This window comes from Stenella coeruleoalba (genome assembly GCF_951394435.1).
Source record: "Stenella coeruleoalba genome assembly, chromosome: 10".
NCBI lineage: Eukaryota > Metazoa > Chordata > Mammalia > Artiodactyla > Delphinidae > Stenella > Stenella coeruleoalba.
This window is the reverse complement of record NC_137156.1, coordinates 98,346,286-98,366,388: the sequence shown is the minus strand read 5'-3', so window position 1 is coordinate 98,366,388 and position 20,103 is coordinate 98,346,286. Positions and strand designations below refer to the sequence as shown.

Genomic DNA, 20,103 nt, shown 5'->3' with positions numbered 1-20,103 from the left:
GAGTAGACCCTGGGCCTCTGGATGTCAGGAAACGGGAGCCAAGGTCTCCCGTGGTGTCTTTGTGGGCAAGATGGAGAAGACTGTGCTGAGGCCAGGGGATTTCGGTCAGTTTGTGCTGACTCTTGAACTGCTGGCAATCTGGTGAAAGGTTTCTAGCGGCCTTCCCTGGAGCTCTGTCCTGTTGCGGTATGGAACGTATGCCCATCAAGTTCACAGAGACCACAAGTCCAGGAAGGCTGACAAAGAGAAAGCAAGGATCAGTACCCACAAAGATGGCCAGAGTGCAGGGTGAACTAGACTCAAGAAAATGAAACTTGACCGTGAGCTGCAGTACTGACATTCAGAAACCCAGCTGCCTGGCGGAGAGGGAGGGCAGTGGCTTAGCCCAGGCTCCTGGGGAAAAGACAGTGAGAAAGGGGCATGGTCAGCCCGATGGAAAGCAATCTAATTGGAAAGAGAAGGATTCTGTAACAGTCAGAACCATTCCAGGAACAAAAGAGGCTGCCTGTGTGGTAGTGAGTTCCCCGTCACTGATTGTGTGTGAGCAGGGCCTGGACAGGCTATGGGTGGGTATGTTGTAGAGGAGGCCGAAACCCTGAATGGGCGCTGCATTCAGTGCTGCTCCCTGCGGTGAGAGTCACAGATTCAGTACACCTGTTCTCACCTGCACCTCTGCTATAGACCCACCTTGTTTCCTTCCTTCTGCCCTGCCTCTGCTGAGGCCATTCCCTCCTCCCACACGGCTCTCTCCCTTCCCCACTGCACATTTAACTCCTGCCCGTCTGCTCAGTCCCACCTCCTCCATGAAGTCTTCCCTGACCACCCCTGCCCTGTGCCACCTGGGACCCATGCGTTAGCCTGTGACGTCACACCGCGCTCGGCCCATTCGGGCGCAGCCTCATCATGCTGATTGAGTTTTGTGCTGCGCAAAGCATCTCAGGTGAAATAAAGAGCAAACCCATCCACAGTCCCATCACCCAAACAAGTCCAACAGGTCTCACTTCTATGGGCCCCTTCCGTCCTTGGCCGGTCCAAGAGGGTGGGAGCCCGAGCCTGAGGCTGTCGGGAGGTCAGCCCAGCTCCACCCCAGGCCCTGCACACCTTAGGGCTCAGGCACTGTCTGCCAGAGTGAGGAGGGAGGCTGCGCTGCATTGTAGAAAGAGCAGAGTTGGGCAGGCTGAGCCGGATCTGGGCTCTGAAATGAACTTGCTTTGTGGCCTTGGGCATGTCGCTTCACTTCTCTGAGCCTCAGTTTACCTGTGAGGAGAACAGTGGCGTCCTGGTGTGTGATGTAGGTGAGGCCCCTACCTAGCACAGTGCTGCCGGAGGGATGCTCACGGTCGGCTGGTTCCCTTCCCTGTTCCTCGGACGGAGCCTGGACTTGGGAGTGAGATAGCCTGGGTTCACATCCCGACTCTGCCCTTCACTGGCTGGGAGACCTTGGACGATCTTCTTATACCCTTTCTGAGCCTCCATTTTCTCACTTGTAAAGTGGGAGAGGAACCCCAGCTTATATGTCCATTTCCCCTCCCTTCCTTCTTCTTGAATGTGTCCCCTTTCCCCCTCTCTGGGCTGGCCCTGTCTCTCCCCCATCCAGCTCCTCTCCACCTTCAGCCTGCCCAAGCCTGCCTCCTCCAGGGGGTTCCCCTGGATTGCTGTCTTCCCCAGTGCTCTGAACCCTGCATAACTGCCATTTGGACTCTCACATGACCAGACATCTCGGACCCTTCCCCTGTGCCGGTGGCTTTGCTGGGCCCTCTGGTCAGAGGACCCTCAGAAAACACAGAGGGACCATGCTGGGGGCCCCTGCAGGGTCCTCATGGTAGTTCAGACGCCCCCACATGGCACCTGGCACACTGGCTCAGCCTAGAGGAAGGCAAAGAATGCTCAGTTCTCGATCAGGTGGCCTGCCATGCCCGACCTTTGACCCTGGAAATGTCCCTTCCTCTCTAAGCCTCCATGTCTGTGTCTGTGCAGTGAGCCGGTGAGGAGCCCTTCCCCCCTGCCTGCTCCACAGGGCTGTTGTGGGGAGCACATGCCTGGACAGATGTGACTGTCCTCTGTGAACGGTGCACGTGTGAGATGCTGTGTGCTGAGGAATGAACACAGCCTTTGGAGGCAGAACCTCCAGGTTCCAGCCCTGCATTGGCTCCCGCTATGACCTCTGCCCATCAGGACCTCAGTCTCCCCATCTGACAAGTGGGGGCAGACGAGCCTTCAGAAAGATTCAGATGTCTCCAAAGCTGTGGGCACAAAGGAAATCCTAAAGGCCTGGAGCTCGCCCCCCAGGACACACAGGCAGACACAGGCCCATGTCTGCAGTGGCTTCAGCCCAGGCAGAGTAGAAACGTGCAGAAATCGCAGGTCCCTACATCCACGGGGTGAGGTAGGGGGAGTGTGGACACCAAACCAAGCACTCACTTGCTTCCCCTGCTGCCTGTGGACGTGCCCCCCGTGTGGCCGCAAAGTCCACTCTCTGCAAGGGGAGCAAGAGATTCAGATTTTTCAGGTCAATCTCCCGATGTTGAAGACGTTGGGAAGAAATTCCAATTTTTCAAAAGCCTGTGTGGGTCAGACACCCTATGGGTGGGCCCTGGAATACAAACTCTGACCTCGGCCTATTTTTTTTCTTAGTTTTGTATTTTAATATAATTTCAAACTTTCAGAAAAGTTGCAGGACTAGTACAATGAACGCCTGAATGGCCTCCCCTCTGGTTCAACTGCTGTTGCCATTGTGCCTCCCTTGCTCTCAGGAGCCTCCCTCTCTCCTTCGTCAGGGCCTCTTCCTACTTCAGGTGTGTCTCCGAAGAAAAGGTGTCCTCGTGCATAACCACAGCACAGTGATCAATTCAGGAAGCGTTGATGCAGTACTGATACCCGACACACCATCCATATTCACACGTGCCAGCTGTCCCCACAGCGTCCCCCAGGCTGGGAGCCAGCGCAGCCGCATGGCGTTTAGGTGTCCTGCCTCTTCAGCCTCCTTTAGCACAGAGCAGGTCCTCAGCCTTCTTTTGCCTTTCCTGGAAGGCCAGTGGTTTTTAATCTGCCTGGGTCATGAACCCCCATGAGAGTCCCATGAAAGCAATAATCCCTCTTATGAGAAGTAAATGTCCGGACTTGTCACCTTACAGCCTGTCAGTGGATTCACAGATCCCTAGAGAACTATGGTCTGGTCTCGATTTGCAGCTGGGGAAACTGAGGCCCCAAGCAGGCGTGTAAAGGCCCACCGAGGCCAGGGCCAGAGGGAGACTCCAGCCCGGCAGCCTCCTAGCGCCCACACGCGAGCGCACCTCCGAGGACCCCTTGACTTCATTACCCAGCGGCGTGGCCTGTTTGAAGCACCTGATAGTGAATTCCACGGGGAAACCAACAACCAGGCACCATCGATGTGGCCATGGAAGGGACAGGGGCCAGCGGGCCAGGGTGGGGACTGTCCTCAAAAGCAGCAGGCCCATTGGCTCGGTCCCCTGCAGGACCCCAGCCTCCTCCATCACCCCTGGAACCAGAGCATGAACAGCATGAGGTTACCCAGGACATCGACAAACTCTCTCGGGCCTGCCGAGCGGAAGGCCAGGCACGGGGAGCCGGACCTACCACCACTGCCGCTGCCACCAGGGAGCCTAGGACAGCACCGTGACCGCAGGAAGGCCCAGTGTGCCGCTCGGCCCGCGCTCTCTCCATTACACTACCCTGCCTCTTCTCCATGAGAGGCAGCGGGGTGTAGTGGATAGAGCACGGGTTCAAGTCCCGGCTCCACCGCTCACGGTTGTGTGACCCTGGGCCGTCGCTTAACCTCTCTGAGCCAGAGAGGCCACAGGTGGGCGGAGGGGCTTGGGGTTGTGCTGCACTGAAACCTACCTCACAGGGCTGTTGTGAGGGGGACGGGCTTGTGGGCCATGAAGTGCTTTGCCGACTGTCTCATGCTCTGTGAGCATGCGTTATTACTGTTATTAACTGCGTTGATAACAATAATGAAGACAGAACCGCGTCTGGCGTGGCAATCGCATTGGCTTTGCTTGATGCTTGTGCCGGAGGCAGGTAATAATCCCCAGAGAAGGCCTCTGTCCCTTCCTCCCTTCTCTACCCCCAGGAAAAGGCCTTTTAGAAGGTCTGACCTCCCCGCTCTCCCTGTCCAAAGAGAGGCTTAGGAAGTCAAAACCAGGAGAGTGAGGAGCTCTGGGTTTAAGCCCCTACCTGTGCCTCATGTGCTGTGCAACCTCACTGAGCCATTTGCCCTCTCTGGGCTAAGAAGGTTCATTTTGTAAAGTTAGGCTCCTCTAGCTCTGCCACCTGGGACTCAGTGCACCCCACTTGCCATCGCATGAGACTTTGGCCCCGAGATGCCATCTGGACCAGGCCTGCAGCAAGTCTGAGGCAGAGATGGGCTTTGAGTCTGCAGTTGGGAGAGTTCTGGCCGACACTCAGCTGCCAGGTTAGAGGCCGCAGAAGTCATCTGCAGGGAGAGGAGATGAAGGTTCAGGTGGGGCAGGACAGGCCGTCCCGTTGGTGGGAGCCCGCAGTGTTCCCTGGGCCCGAGCTCCTTTCTGGCTCACGGATGGATGGACAGACAGATGGGCGGGAGCTAGATGCTGACAGAGCTCCCTCACCGCTCGCCTGCCTCCCTCTCGCTCCTCGGGGCTGTGTCCCCAAACAGCTCTGCCTCTGACTTTGTGCACAAGCCTTCCCAGCAAGGGAGAGAGAGTAGGAGCCGGGAGCCACCCGGCCGCCCCAGCAATGCCCTGTGAAATGCGGGTGATGATAATGGCCTCACCCGGGGACTGTGGCCACCGAGTGGGAAAAGGGGCTCAGATAGTATGGGGTACATGGGGAACGTCCATAAATATTAGCTCTCTTCTTCCCTCCCCCCAGAATACTTCCGGCGGCTCCCTACTGAACCCCGAGGAGACACCCAACCCTGCAGCTCTGCACTCAGGCGACCCTCAGCTTCAGCCCAGCTGATCCGCAGCTGTCACACTGTCCCATCTGCCCCCTTTGCCTGGGCTGTGTCCCCCGCCAGCCACGGGACCCTTGGGTCTCTGTTGTCCTGTGTTGTTGCTGATGTGTGTGCCTGTCTGTTCCCCTCAACCCTAACTAGACTGTGAGCCCCTGAAGGGCAGGGACCACCAGAGGCCCTTTGGGCCCCAGAGCCCGGCACAGGGCTGGACTCCACCACACCTGTCCACCCCGTGAACAAGCGTGGCCCTGGAAGGGAGTGACACATGGTCAGTTTGTCTACTCAGGCCTCTGCTGGCCCGTCAGAACTCCCCGAGATGCTGCCTTTTCATGGAGGCTGCCCTACCCCAGCCAGGAGTGGCCCTCATCTCCTTGGGACCTAAGGTGCCCAGACTTCACCATTGAGAGGTGATGACCTAAGCCAGACCTCCCCATTTTACAGAGGACAAAACTGAGGTCCACAGAGGAGACGGCTGGCCTCAGGTCACACAGCACATCAGCAGCAGACACCAGACTTGTTCCCAGTCCCCTCCCCGTCAGCCTAGGGTCCTCTCTGTCAACCACCCCCCATGCTGTGTGTTCTGAGGGGCTCCATGGGAGCATAAGGAGGTGAAGGGACCATGGGACCATGGACTTGGGAGCCTGGTGCAAGGCCCAGCCAGGGCCCCCCTCCCCAAAAGGTTCTCAACCTCTGTCCGCACCCAAAGACCCATGGCTTACATGGGTCTGCAGCCCTTGGGGTTAAACATTGTCCCCTGCAGGGGATCCTGGAGCTGGGGAGTGGCAGCCTGGGGGTGACCTGGTCCGCTCTGTTCTTCCTCCTGCAGGAGGGGCAACCAGGCTGTGAGGTCCCGGTGCGGGAGAGGGGCAGCCCAGGGAGGACAGCTGGGCTGGATGAATTTGACCCTTTGTGAAACCATAAAGATGGCTTATTGAGGGTGTGTGGATTCTCCATTATAAATGTAATACATGTCCACCATGGGAGATACAAAAAAGGAGGTAGCAGGGAGGACAGTGCTGGATTCCAGCTACAAGCCTCCACTGTGGCAGGAGGAGAGGACTCGCCCTCAAACCTGCCCTCCAGGGGCTCACAGGCTAGTGGGGACACCGGGCTGGGAGGCACCCCCAGGGGGTGATGCCCCGGGAAACCCCGGGGGGCAGTCCAGAGGAGAGAGGTGATGTCCTTTTTTGGGGTCAGGGAAGTCACCTAAGAGGAGAGGCATTTGTCCTGAGCCTTGAGGAGGAGGTTTTGGAGAAGAGATGTGGGAAGGGCATTCAGGCAGTGATAACTGTGTGAGCAGAGGCGGGGATGGGGCTGGGGACCAGGGCTGGACAGAAGGGCCCAGTGAGCTGTGCTGCGCCCAGGGCAGAGGGCGCAGTGTGGGAATCAGTGGTCAAGGGCCGGAAGAAGGTGGAGGTGTGATCCAGGGGGTGCTGACCAAGGTGTCTGGACTTTGGGGAGCTGTGGGGGGGGGGTGTCTGAGCTGGGGGGCAATGGTCAGAGCGAAGGCTGGGCGTGCTGCCGGGGCACAGAGGGAGGGAGGGCCAGAGGGGGAGTTTGATGCCCCCAACTTCTCTGGCCCATCTGAGGCTAGGGCCTGGAGGACTCCCCAGGGCTCATCGAGGCTGGGTGGGGGGCATGCTGTGCCTTCACCCCATGTCCCCGCATCCCCATGTTGCGGGCAGAGGCCACCTCCCTGGCTTCCTCCTCCTTCCTCCCTCCTCCCTGGCCTCCCAGTGCTGAGATGGGAGTGATTAGATTAGAAGGTGATTTGGGGTCTGATTATCTTGGGTGGAAATTGGCCCCCTGTGTCTTTTTCCATCCCGCCCAGGACTGGGGAGGTGGGGAACAGCTTCTCCATCACCAGCCAGGCAGAGCCAACTTTTTCACAAACACGTTTGAGACCAGAGTGTGAAGCCTTCTTTCCTGGGGAAGAGCAGTATGTGAGAAACCGGACAAGGGCTTGGTCCCTCTCCAGCTGGTGACCTGGGCAAGCTACTTCTCCCTCAGTTTCCTGTTCTGTCGACCGAGGGCCAGTATGAGGACTAATGAGATGACTGCGTGTGAAGGGTTAGGGTTAGGGTTAGGGCACAAAGCCTGGAGCGGAGTAGGTGTCCTACAGAAGGTAGCACTGGTTGCTGTCCCTGCCATCTACGCCCTGTGAGTGCACTGAAGTGTGTTCAGCCCTCACCTTTAAAGATCTACAGTGACCCCACCCTCACCCACGTGTGACCTCTCTGGGCCTCAGTTTCCTCCTCTAATACTGCTGGTGTTTAACAGTCCATCCAGCCAGCTCCCACACAAGCTGAGCCCGTGTATGAGAAAGCATTTTGTCAGCAAGTTATTGTAGCTCCCAGAGTCCCATAGTGGGGCCCAGATTCTCCCTGTTTGTGCCCCTTGTGGGGTACGTGTGCTTCAGGGTCTGTCTGTGACGGGAAGACACCAGGCCTGGGCTGATCGGCCTGGAGTTAGTGTCCGAGCTCATTCTGTGGTCCCCACTGTGCCCGGCTCGGGGACCGAAGAGGCTGGGAATGGGTAAAGAACCAGCTGAGGAGCTCACCCCCTGAGAGCCCAGGTCCTGGTACAGCTTGCTGGGCTCCATGCTGCCTCTGGGAGCCTTCATGACTTGGTTTACCCATCAGGGATGGACAGACCAACCTTTACCACCTCAAAGGAGCTTACTGGAGGGCATCTGTCTGTCTGTAAAGCACTTTAAGATCCTGAGATCCTGGAGGCCAAGAGGCTGGAACACCACACATGCACACGCACACAGGCACGTGTGCAAACACACACACGCACGCACACACAGTCTCAGGACATCTCTCAGATCCCAGAAGGAAAGGGAAGGGGTGGGTGAAACCTCTTGAAAAGTGAAAAGAGATTCCTTGCTTTAAGGAAAGTGCTTCTTGCCCTGACTCAGAACCTCTTGACTCTTATTTTAGATACAATCCTAATGAGTTTGTCCACCTAGACTTCAAGTCTGAAGCAAAGTGGGAGGCCAGGAGAAGGCCATCAGTGACAAGTGAGCCTGAAAACAGGAGGAAATGACCATGATCTTGAGGGGAAAGAAGGAAAATCTCTCAACAGCAGAAGGAGTTCAAGAAGCAAGTCCTCAGGGCCGTGTAGTGGCTGGGGTCAGTGGCCGTGGCCGTCTGTCTGGTAGACCAGGTATAGCTCTTCCTGTGCAGCCTGGGGATGGCCGGAGACCCTGCACCGGGCAGGATTGGACTGTTAGTTCTCTGCTGAAGGAGAAACTGTATGCTGCATTGTAGAGAGCTTTCTAGCCAGAGTGGTAAAAATGAAAATCGGAAAAAAGGAACACCTGACAGGCCAAACTCCATTTATCAAGATTCTTTACTAAGCAGAGTGCCCTCCTGTCAAATAAAAGCTGACACAGAAACCCCAAAGATGAATAAACTTGGGCCACTCTGACCAAAGGCCTCCCTTGCCCCGTATGGCTCCCGTCCTGCCCCCTGAAAGAATTCCAGGACCCTTTGGAACCCAGTTTTAAAAATCTAAAATTCTAGGAAAGGAGTTCTTAAGTTTTCTTGCACCGCAGACCCCTGGGGAGGTCTGAGGTCATCAGGGGCCACCCCTATTCAGAATAAAGCTTTGAAATACATAAAATAAAATACACTGGATCACAAAGGAAGCCAATTAGATTGAAATAGTTAAAGTAATTAGAAAAGAATTAATGTGTGGTGTAGTAACATATGTGCTTCTTTATTAGAATAACAAGATCCAGCAGTCAGTGTAATAACTGCCTTAGTTGTAGAATAAGGATAAGCCTAAAAAGTATCTGCAACAGCTATAAAGTGATGTTAAAAAACCCCATGATTTCTGTAACATATGTACTGGTGTTGTGGCCACCACTGACACTCCTGGGGTTTATTGCCTATGTTCTTAATAGGGGGAAATGCGAAATTTCAGTTTGATGTTTGTGGAAATAAAGAGGTCATTGTTTTCTCATTCAACTTCATAGAGCCCTGAATTCTTTCCCCAGATCTTTGGGAAGTTGGTGCACCCCATTTTAAGCAGTCCAGTCCAGGGCTTAGTTGGCATTTTTTTTTTTGCTGGTTGCAGAGCAAGGTCTGGTTCTAGATATATCATTAAGGAAAAGAGGGAGTGGTCCCTGCTTGGCCCGTAAGACTGGGAGAGGGGGAAGGGGAGAGAGAGGAGAGAAGAAGGGATTCTCTAGGAGCAGGTAGGAGGTGGTAGGCCTGAGCTTTCTGGGGGCCTAAGAATTGAGGTATAGCAGTGTTTGAGCTCCAGGCCCATCACAGCACTATCCCAAGGTGAAATCATCTTTAAAGGACCCACCTTGAGCACACACCTTGAACCTTAACTGTAGGTGGTGCCCTAGGACCTCAGCAGGCAAATTGCCTCGAGTCAACTGAGACCGAGTGCCTTCCGCTCCTTGCGGGAGGGGGCTTGGGCCGTGCAATGGTAACTTGGCTTTCGTCCCCTTCCCCAGGGACTCATGTGATGGAGGGCTCTGGACGGATGGTGGTGACCGCCGTGGGTGTGAACTCTCAGACCGGCATCATCTTTACCCTGCTGGGGGCCGGCGGTGAGGAGGAAGAGAAGAAGGACAAGAAAGGTAAGCCCAACGCTCTTGTGGACCAGAAAAGGAGCTCTTAAGGCCACATTTTTTTTGTTGTTGACTCATTCACTAGACAAAATAGTTATTGAGTGCCTTTTATGTCCATACCCTGTGCCAACAGCTTCCTCCTGTAACCCCAAGGCCCTTCTTGGGCCAGGAGGCTCTGTCTGTTCCATCTCCAGGGTCTCGTTCCAGTCTCTGTCTTGTCCAGTCATGTCATGGGGGGCCCCCCTTCCCCCTGGGCCAGGCCAAGGGGGCTGAGCCTTTTCTTGAGTCTCCAGCCTCAAGTGTGACCTGTTCCCATCATCACCCCTGATATTACGTAGAAATCCCCACCTGGGCGAATTCCTCCACTATTCTCAACTCCACTGAGCAGAGCTGCACACTCACCCAGTATAGACTCTCCCCAGAGGTGGGTCTTCTGGGGAAGGTGGCCAAATGTGTGCCTGCAAATCAACTGCTGTGAGCCTCTCCCCATTGTCCCCAGAGCTGCCATCTCAGCTGGGTTCTGTCTCCTCCTCCCCCTGCAAACAAGATTCCTCACTCCGTGGGCTGCCCTTGGTGCAGCAGGTTGTCGGCCTGGGCTACAGCTGCCTCTCAGAGCAGAGGAGGGGTGGTTGGAAAACATGAGCCCCAATCCCATCAGACCAGGCCCAAATCCAAGGCCCAGCCTCTGGCCCAGAACAGCTGAATACTTCCCGACACTCACACTCGGTCTCGGGGACACCCCCCACTCTCACATCTGCAGTCTTTTGTCTCCTTCCCCAAGCTCCAGAGGAGGAGCCCCATACCCAGACCTTCTGGAGTCCAGGGGAAGGAGATGAGGTAATAGATGACCCCTCCTTCAGTTTGAGGGGCAGCCAGCCTCCCTCCAGCTCTCAGAGGTCAGCCAGGCACCAAGTCTGGGTCACAATCAAAGGATACTTGTTCCCAGGGGCAAAACCCGTTTCCTGGTGGGGTACCCCTAAGATTACGATGGCCCATCCAGCAGCAATGGAAATAAGCTGTGATCTGGGAGAGCTGAGGTTGAGACTGAGGACCAAGTCTTGGCCAAGAGGCCCGGAGCACGTCAGGACAGCGTCCGCGCAATGCCGTAGCAGCTGTGGCCAGCTGTGGCCCCAGGTGCGGGCAGTTGGGCAGGTTGCAGCAGCTTTGCCCACTTCCTTGGCCTCACTGGGGCCTGGGTGAGGGGCACAAGCACCCAGAAGCTCCCATGGGCCAGACCGGTGTTTCTTAAAACTCCAGTAAAAAAACAGGCCTCTTCTGCCCCAAAGCACAGGTCAGTCCCTTGCTGAACATTTACCTGCACTCCAACGAGATGGGGACATCAGTGTAGAAGGAAGAGGTGGGATGTGCAGGGGACGTGACAGAGGAATCTGGGAGGCCAGCCCAGCCCCTCAGGCCCCCACGAGCAGCACAGCCAGGCTGGACCTCCTCGGCACTTCCATTCCATCACCTCCACCAGGGACATTGCTTAGAGCCTCCCGTTTCAGGATGACCCCAGGCGTACCGGTGTGTGTGTGTGCGTGTGCGTGTGTGTGTGCGCGTGCACACACAAAAGGCTGTATGTGCTTCTCCTTCATTAACATGTCTCAAAAATCATCACACAGGTGTGAAGAAGGGGGATGGCCTTCAGCTACCAGGTACAGTAAGACACTCCTCAGGGTAGTTGGGGTTTTAGAAGTAGCAGCAGCCATTGACCCCTGAGCCCTGGCCCTAGATCCCCAGCACACAGCTAAAGGGGGTACCTGACTGCGGGGGGCTCTGCCCCACCAGACCTCCACTGTGCCCCCGTGCACTCCCGGTCTGCCTACCTTCCAGGGCTTTCAGTGCAGATGGTACCGCCACCACCTCCACACGCCCTCAGCCCGCTCAGCACGCCATGACCCCACAGAGCCCGTCCCACCTTCCCCTCGCCTCACAGCACAGCCACCTTACCCAGCATCTCTTCCCTCTCCTTCCCGCAGAACCCGTTTCCCCACCCCAAGAAAAACCAGCAAGAGTGAATTGGAGCACATCCTATCATTTCTGATTCCTAAATTAAGGAAAACTCGCTAGTACCTTCTCTGTCTCACGCACAAAATACCACATGCTTGATGTCACCTTTTAAGGGGTGGGGCACCTCCTATGGGGGTCACCAAGGCGATCTTTTGAGTGCCAGTTAGGGAAGGAGGAGTTGGCCATGGGCAGTAGCCCGAGTCAAGGGCATGAATCCTAAGTCACTGCCGTGGACGGACGTTCTTCCGGGACACAGCAATGGTCATAGCAAGCACCCCTTCAGAACGGCCAGTGCCCGCACTGCACTGCTCGCTGAATACTTTGAATCGACTCCTGGCCATGAGCGCCGCTGGCCCTGATGGTCAGCCAGACCCTCTCCTAGAACCCTGTTTGAAAGGCCCCCGCCTGATTGCTTGGGCCAACGGGGTGCCTCAGTCCGGAACCTCACCACCAGCAGTGCCACCCCGCGTAACCACATTGATCATCCTCCATATTTTATTTCAAAGACCCTCCACGTCTGAGTTTTTCCCCCCGACTTCTGTGGCATCTCTATGGGAACATTTCACCTCCACCCCCAAATCTGAGTTTCTTGATCTCCAACGGAGATGATTTTTTAAGAATGTAGTCATCTTATTTCCCGCAAGTTGGTTCATGTCGATTGTTGTTGCTGTCCTGCGTTGTTGCTTTTCTCCATTGTGACACACTGCATTTTCCATCCCTCCCACCCCCGCAGCGGCCGATGGTGCGGCAGGTTCAAATGCTGCAGATAGTGCAAATACCAGCCTAGTCAATGGTACGTGTCCCACTCCCAGGGCGAGCTCTCGGTCTCGGTTGGATGGGCGTCTCCCGCACCCTCAACTCTGGGCTTGCCTCTCCCTAGTCTGGACGGCACAGACTTGGATGTGCATGGGCAGCTCGGGGACGGTCGTCCTCTCACACGGGGCAGGCGCTTAAGAGAGAAGCCACCACCGGGGATCCAGCTCTGCCCCCACTCATGGCTGCCACGACGGCACTGGCTCCTGTTGGGCCCTTGACCCCCGGTGAAGCCCGGAAGAGGGACGTGACCTTGGCTTCAGATCTGGCCCCCCAAGAAGCAGCGTCCCGCCCGGCGTGGCCCTCTCCTAAGCCCGTTCCTGGCCCCGGCTTTGGGAAGAAGGCCCGGGGTCAGGACCTAGGCTGAAGCTGGCGTCTGGGTCCCCACTGAAGGCTCCGGTCCTCGACTCGCCAGTTCCCTCGAGGCAGGGGGACCCAGGCCAGAGCTCAGCTCCTGGACCCCACCCCGTAGCATGGCTGAGCCACTAGTAGACATTCTTTCTCTTCTCTCTCACGGAGCGAACGGGCCGGGGGTTCGCTTGGGCTCGGGCCTGGTTCTGCCCCTGGGATGTGGACTGGTGTTTCTTGCTGTTGCCTGTGCTGGAGCGTTTGTTCTGAGTCTCTGCATTCTTACTGGCCTCCTCGGGGATGAGTGGTGGGGGCAGAGGGCTGCCACTGTACCTGGGAGCTGCATCTTAACCTCCTGACACACAGGCAGGAAGGAATTCCTTCAGTTGCCTCCAAGATTTCTTATCTCTGTACCCTCCCATCTTCTCAGATACGTCCCCGTACCCAAATTAGGTGACGTAAAGTCACCCAGACTGCTCCTGGGAGCTGTTAGGGCTTGGTCGTGAAACCGTTGCCCTGGAGAACTGAAGGGGAAGGAAAGTTTTCTTTTCTCCAGCGTCACGCATCCCAGGCATCTCTGGCTGCGGGTTTCTCATCCATTATATCATTTACTCTTCACCACTCCGGGAAAACATGGAGCTCTGGTCCCGCCTCATCCTCCCGTCCCCTGCCCTAGACCTCCGGCTGAGCCACCCGGAGTCAAAGTGACCAAAGATGGACGCACCCCCCACACACACCGTAGATGTCAGGGGCTGGGCAAGACTGCTCTGTGAGCAGGGCCTCGCCAAGAAGGGCTAATTCGGGTATGGCTCTATCTCAGGCACGGGGGAGAAATCAGGACAGCCTGAGGTGTGGGAGGTATCATGTGTGAGGGAGGGGTGGCGAGAGATAACAGGAAGAACCAAAGTAGGCAAACCCACGTGGGGGGCTGGGGGGCGGCAGGGAGGAAACGGGAAGTGGCATCCTGCTTCCCCCAGGATGACAAGCCTGCTGGGCTCGGGGAACATATAGACCGCATCCAGACTAGTGGGTCCCAGAAAAGGGGCAGCCTCACTTGCAGCTGTAGCAGAAAACTCCAAGTGTCCCAAGAAAAGCTGCAGGAAAAGACGGGGAACTGTCATTCCTTAACCACCTCCTGCACACCAGGCACTTTGCAAGCATCTCATTGAATCCTCACAATAACCCTATGATTCAGAGGTTTTTGTCCCCACTTTAAAGATGAGGAAACTGAGCCTCAGGGAGATCAAGACACTAGTCCAACGTCACAGAGCTAGAAAGTAGCAAAGCTGGGATGTGAACCCAGGCCTGCCTGGCTCGAAAGTGTGTGCCACTCTTGCTAATGTCTTGTAAACTTCACAAGGATGTTAAGAAGTCTTCCCCACCACCAACGCCCCTGCCCAAGGAAAGGATTCCTGTGGTCAAAGGTGTTTAAGAACCCACTGGGTAAAACTGGTTTCTTCCTTGTTGCAGAGGGACAGCCTTGATTGTGCTGTGTCCTGGCTGAATGTCATGGGATTGGTAGGCCCCCAAACTATACTTTGGAACCAGTACTCTAAGCTTTTGCTACTCGAATTGTGGTCGGAGGACCAGAAGCCTGGGCGTCTCCCAGGAGTTTGTTAGAAATGCAGAATCTCAGGCCCCACCCAGACCTGAATGAGAACCTGCGTTCTAACGTGCTTTCCAGGCTCCAGGCAGAGGGCACTAAAGGCTGAGGGGTGCTAATCTGAGCCTTGGTGAGTGAGAGAATTAACTGTTCCTTTCCCCTCCTTCGTCTGAGCCAAATCAGGATGACCTGGATGTGGAAAACACACTCAGGTGGCAGGATGCCCCCCTCACTCCACCCCCCCAAGCCCCTCCCAACTGAAAGGTAGGGGTGTTCCATTCATTTTGGAGGCATTATAATTGCCATTTTTATTTTATTATTTCTTTTATATTTATTGATATATCACTATAGAATACATCACGATTAATTATACATCACTCTTAACTCTGGACATTAACAAGGTACTTTGCAGTGCTTTTCGTAAGCATCACCTTGGTTGAAAGTGTTGTTTTTCACAGAGAGAGAAACAGAGGCACAGGGAAGGGAAGTGACACCTCCCAGGTCTCCTATTTAGGACCGGGTCTTCTCACCGTGGACCTTCCACATCGAAGCTTTCTGCACCCATGACCCTCACAGTGCATGGAGAGGACAGACCCATTTGGCAAAGCTGCATCTAGCATCTGATACAGAGGGGCCTCCAGGTCTCCACCCCGGTTCCCCATCTTGGGTCCTGTCCTCCATCTCAGCTCCCCTGAATCACAGCCCATCTTCCACGTCCCATGGGGGACCAGAGCAACGTCCCACCACAGTTCCAGGGCCAGGCGAGTACCCATCTGGCTAAGGAGAACCCCAGATGAGCCGCTTGCTTCTGAGAAGCCAGGCCATCTGCACCAAAGCACCCCCAGGATATGGCTCCCTCCCTCAAACATACGCTTTGTTGATTATTTTTCTGGCCGTGTGGTCACTATGCAAATAAAAGAGGAAATTGCTAGCTTGGTTGCTGGGCACATGCGGGCTATCGCATCTGATAATATGCAATGCAGATAGAGGCTCCTTTGTGCCGTCTAACACCAGACTACTGAAGAGGAGTCCTCTGGTGCCCCTTAGCCCAGTTAGTAAAATTATTTTTAAAAATAAAAATAATTATTGTAGTTAATTCCTATTGGTTCCAAAACGCCTTTTTCTGTTTTGTTTCTAATCCAGTAGAAAGAATTTTACAATAGAGCAACGGGGACTTTTCTCTTTAAACCCCGGGGCGGGTCACTGACCCTTCGCTGGGAGAGGCAGTGGGAACAGCCCTGCACTGACCTTGGAGTGATGGTGCGGGGCTGGCATCCAGGAAGCCACTCCTCCCCTCCGAGTCACCTATGACGGATATGGTGGTGGGGATGACAGTGTTTATTGAACTTCTCACGCAGCCTCAGGACAGTCATCAGGATGCTCTATAAATGACAGCTGCCCCTGAGCCTCCCTCGGCCCCAGTTTCCTCATCTGTAAAATAAGAGTGATGAAAACCCCTCCCGCCCCACCTTGTAGGGTATCAGGAAAACTGCCAAGATCGGAGACACTTGCAAAGCGCCAAAGGCTGCTGGGCGAGCGGTTGTCACTAAGGCAACTTTTAGGAGCTCCGGGGAGGCGATGTGGCCACCCCTGGTTACAGAGATGGAAGCGAGGCTGGGAGAGGTGAAGCCACGCGGCTAGTTGGTTTCGAAACAGCAGCTTCAGGAGCCCAGTCCCACCAGTGCCGCCTCAACACCTGCCCTCCCCCTGGCTCGGGGGACTGAGGGTGGCTGCATTCTCCCCGATGGGGGCAGAAATGTGCATGGACTTTGGGGCCAGCTCTCCATTTACCAGCGGAGACCTGGCAGAGACCCTGCTGCGTGTCCCTCCCTGAGCCGCAGTTTTTCATCGTCAGTGGGTGTGATCTGGAGCGGCCCGGTAGGGATGTGGTGAGGCCCAGATGAAACTGTGGTGGTCATGTATGCGCCTGGAACATGAGCTGTGAAAATCTCGTTCTCAGCAAACGGCTGGGGCTGGGGGCACCCTTCTCAGAGTCCTCAGGGTGAGCCCGTGGGACAGGAGGGTGCCCCCCGACCCCTGCAGTGCCAGCAAGTGAAGACAGGTGTCTGGCTGCCAGGCAACAGGTCACCAATACCTCCTACCCTGTGAATGCAGGCCACGCGCCTTGGGCTGAGACTGGGTAGGCGGCCTCCCCGGTGGCCCCGATTAGGGGGTGGGGAGCCCCAGACCCAGCACTAGGCATCATCTGTCCCTGATAGGCAGGGCTGGGGTGGGGGGCTGGGGGCACCCAGGGGATCCCATCAGCCAGACTTCACCTGCCTGCTGTGGCCTGAGCTGGTCAACCCAGAATAAAGAGCACGCAGCTCAGTGGAGGGGAGGGGCAGGCAGCTTCCCCTTGGGAGCCAGGGCACTGCCACCAGGCCCCTGGACACGTGTGGGCACCTCAGAGCCCACCACTGGGGAGCCCCTGCCCACCCTTTGCCTGAGTCACTCTCAGTGAGGCTGGGTGGGGGTTTCTCCATGTTGTGGCTTCACACCCCTTCACCAGGAGAAGCAGAAAGTGGAATCATCCCTCCTGGAGCCAGAAACTAAGGACACATTGACCAAACTCCTACCCATCCTAGAATCAACCTCCCTCTCTCTCTCCCTCCCTCCCTCTCTCTCTCTCTCTCTCTCATCTTTCCCTTTGCCTCCTCTCAGCCCACAAAAGGCACCAACCAAATTCCACATTAATCACTGGGGACCTTAGATCTCCCACTCCTTCTGCTTCCTGCCAACCAACTATGGTTCCTTTACCCTCAAAGGCTGCTGGTTAATCTGTAAAATGCTTAGGGCCAAAATAATCCCAGAAGCGCTCTCTCTGTGCCCCCAGAGAATCAAGAGAAAGCCTGCAGCCACCACGGGTTTGCTCTTGTCTCAGGGGCCTCCCCGGCGTCCCTGCACAGAAGGGCGGAGCCGGCTTGGCCCTCCCTCCATCTGACATGAATGTCTGTGGCCCTGTTGCGTCTTCATGGTGACCAACGTGTGTTGTCTGATTCTCTGTTGTCTGTTAAAATTCTTTGTCGTATAGGTAAAATGCAGGATGGCAATGTGGACGCCAGCCAGAGCAAAGGTAACCCTTTTGTATTAACCTGTGGTCCCTGCGGCCCCTCCCCGCCGGTTCTGAGGGCCACAGCAGAGGCAGACGTCCATGCCTATGGGCGCCTGACACCTTTGGGGGGAGGGGGTAGCTGTGATCACATGGTGCCAGGTCAAATGGAGGCATTACCCGTTGAGGACAGGCCACCACAAGCCAGCTTCTCCCCAGCCTTTGAGCTATGCTGCCCATTCAGCTGAAGACTTGAAATTGGGTCTTTGAGGTCTTTAGGGGCTAAGGGGTCAGGCCGCAGGCCCTGTGCTGTCCTGTCAGGCCACGGGCCTGTGCTGAAGGGGGAGGAGCTTGACACCTGTGGATGGGGACACTCTCTTCTACTCTTGAAGCCCCCTTTGTGTCCCTTCTGTCTAGTGACTACTTAATATCCAGCAACATGGCCCAAGGACCAACTGGGCAAAGCCCAAGCCTGTGTCTTGTCTGAATGTGGAGAAGTTGAAGAGCCATTGGGGGAAGGGTCTGCGGGCTTGTTCAGGCCCAGAGGGGACCCTAGCCCACTCCTGCTGGAAATCCAGGGTGGAGCCGTGTCACTCCCTGCTATGTCCTGAATTCCAGGTGCAAGGCAGCCAGTGGCCCTGGGACCAGGGTCTCCAGCAGGAGGAAACCAACCCCCCATCACGGGGATTGTGTGCCGGCCGTGCCAGGGCCCAGGCTGGGGAGTGAGGGCCTCACCGTGCTCTGCTGGGCAGCTGGGTGGGTGCCAACATCCCCACCCTGCAGGCTAACCTGTGTGTGTGTGTGTGTGTGTGTCTGTGTGTGTCTGTGTGTCTGTGTCTGTGTGTGTGCACGTGTGCTCTGCCCCCTGCAGCCAAACAGCAGGACGGGGCGGCCGCCATGGAGATGCAGCCCCTCAAGAGTGCCGAGGGCGGCGACACTGACGACAAGAAGAAGGCCAGCATGCACAAGAAGGAGAAGTCGGTGCTGCAGGGCAAGCTCACCAAGCTGGCTGTGCAGATCGGCAAGGCGGGTGAGCACGCGGCCCCGGGAGATGGCACAGGACACGGGGCATGCAGGGGGACCCCAGGCAGGGCCCTGCCCCTACCTGGGCCTCAGTTACCTCCTCTGCAAAGCGAGGGCTTGCATGAGACCCACCTTCTCTGCCACAAAACCAGTCTGAGTCCTTATACAGTAGGCACTCAGTTCGCACTTAGGCAGAAGAGTGAAGGTAGAAGCGTGGGCTCTGGGGGCAGCCTGCCTGTGTCCTCGTCCAGCTACAGCTCTGAGAACTTGGGCAGGTACCTTCACCGAGCTCTGAGCCTCCGCCTCCTGGTCTGTGGACTTGGGATCCCGTAGTCCCTACTTCACAGGTTGCTATGAGGAGTAAAGGAGATTATCTACCCGTACAGGCGCCAGCGTTTGGCAGGTGTGGTGGCTGCACAGGGGGCAGACCCTGTAGGGCCTGGAGTTTGCGATGCAGGCTTTATTCTGAGGACAGCGGGAGCCCTGGAAGAGGTGTGAGCAGGGGAGGGCAGGGATGGAGTTGAGCTGTATGATGACCGCCCAGCTGCCGTGCAGAGGAAAGACTGAAGAAGTAGAGGGCAGTGCCAGGAGCCCGGTGAGAAGCCTCTTGTTTGAGGCCCAGCAGAAGCCGGGTTTCCCGAGTTAGTAGCTGCAGGTGATGGCTGATGACGGCCCCTCTTGCCCTGGAAGCCAAGCCCGGAAGCAAGGTGAGCCCTGCAGCCCTGACACGGCCTTGGCCTCCCCTCCCGGGTAAGGATGTGGCAGATGCCAAGGCCTCCCCACCTGGCTGCCTGCTCCTCCATGGCTGTCTCCCGGCTCTAATTATAGGCACCACAGCGTGGAGAAAAGAGGCAAATTACAGGCTTGACTGTCTATATTTAAACTTGGGGGCCTGATGACAGCTCCCAGCTGCTGGGAGCTTGGCTTCCCGCCTCTGCAACTGTCAGACAGGGATCGAGCCGGCTCTGGGTCTCCGCAGCTGGCGGTGCGGGCGGGGCAGTGATGGGTCCAGGGATTTCCTCCATCCCCGCCACGGAGACAACTCCACGGAAACGTGGCTCTGGAGGGCAGGGAACAAAGCGACGAGAACCACCCCGTGGCCTTCACAGTCCTCACTCATCTCCCTCCCCTACTCAGCCCTGCCGGGCATGGAGTTCAGAGTCGAGCACTTCTGGTTCACGTCCCACCTCTGCTTCTCTCCTGGGCTGAATTCCTTGAAAGCAGAACCTGAGATGGGTGGGCACAGGATCTGGCGGAGTGCTCTCAGGTGAGACCAGTAAAGGGTCAGGGATGCAACAGAGCCCAGGAAGAAGCACAGGCAGCCGGGGTTTCTGGAGGAATCTCAGTCTCCACCTGATCTTACAGGGAGCTCTGGAGCATGGTACCTCTGCAGGGTCTGACCTGCCCTGCAGCAAGGTGTCTGGGCTTCTGGACCTCCACCTCAGCCATTGGATATTGGCCATCAAATTGGGGTGGGTGGACTCCCAGGCACTTTGTGACAAGGAGACGCCAGTTGCCCAAACATCATCCTCCTCTGCAGAGGCTTCAGGTGTGGGCAGCCTCAGCGGCAGCTGTACAGCACATGCAGCAGTTGGGGGTAGTTGGGCGCACGGGGCTGGCAAGAGAGATCCTGCCAGCAGCCAGTAGCCACCTGCAGGTGCTAATTCTACAGTGCCTCCCTGGCCTGTGGCCTCGGGCAAGTCACTTCC

The 20,103-nt window shown here is 56.4% G+C and overlaps 1 protein-coding gene across 1 annotated transcript in view; it reads left to right on the top strand.

Moving 5' to 3' along the window:
• Nucleotides 1-20,103, top strand: part of ATP2B2 (ATPase plasma membrane Ca2+ transporting 2) — a 402,426-nt gene that overhangs the window by 335,043 nt on the left and 47,280 nt on the right. The window contains exons 10-14 of the mRNA XM_079933858.1: nucleotides 9,432-9,557; nucleotides 11,171-11,203; nucleotides 12,292-12,351; nucleotides 17,354-17,395; nucleotides 18,243-18,401. Coding sequence (XP_079789984.1) covers nucleotides 9,432-9,557; nucleotides 11,171-11,203; nucleotides 12,292-12,351; nucleotides 17,354-17,395; nucleotides 18,243-18,401 — 420 coding nt within the window. The remainder of the gene's footprint in view (nucleotides 1-9,431; nucleotides 9,558-11,170; nucleotides 11,204-12,291; nucleotides 12,352-17,353; nucleotides 17,396-18,242; nucleotides 18,402-20,103) is intronic.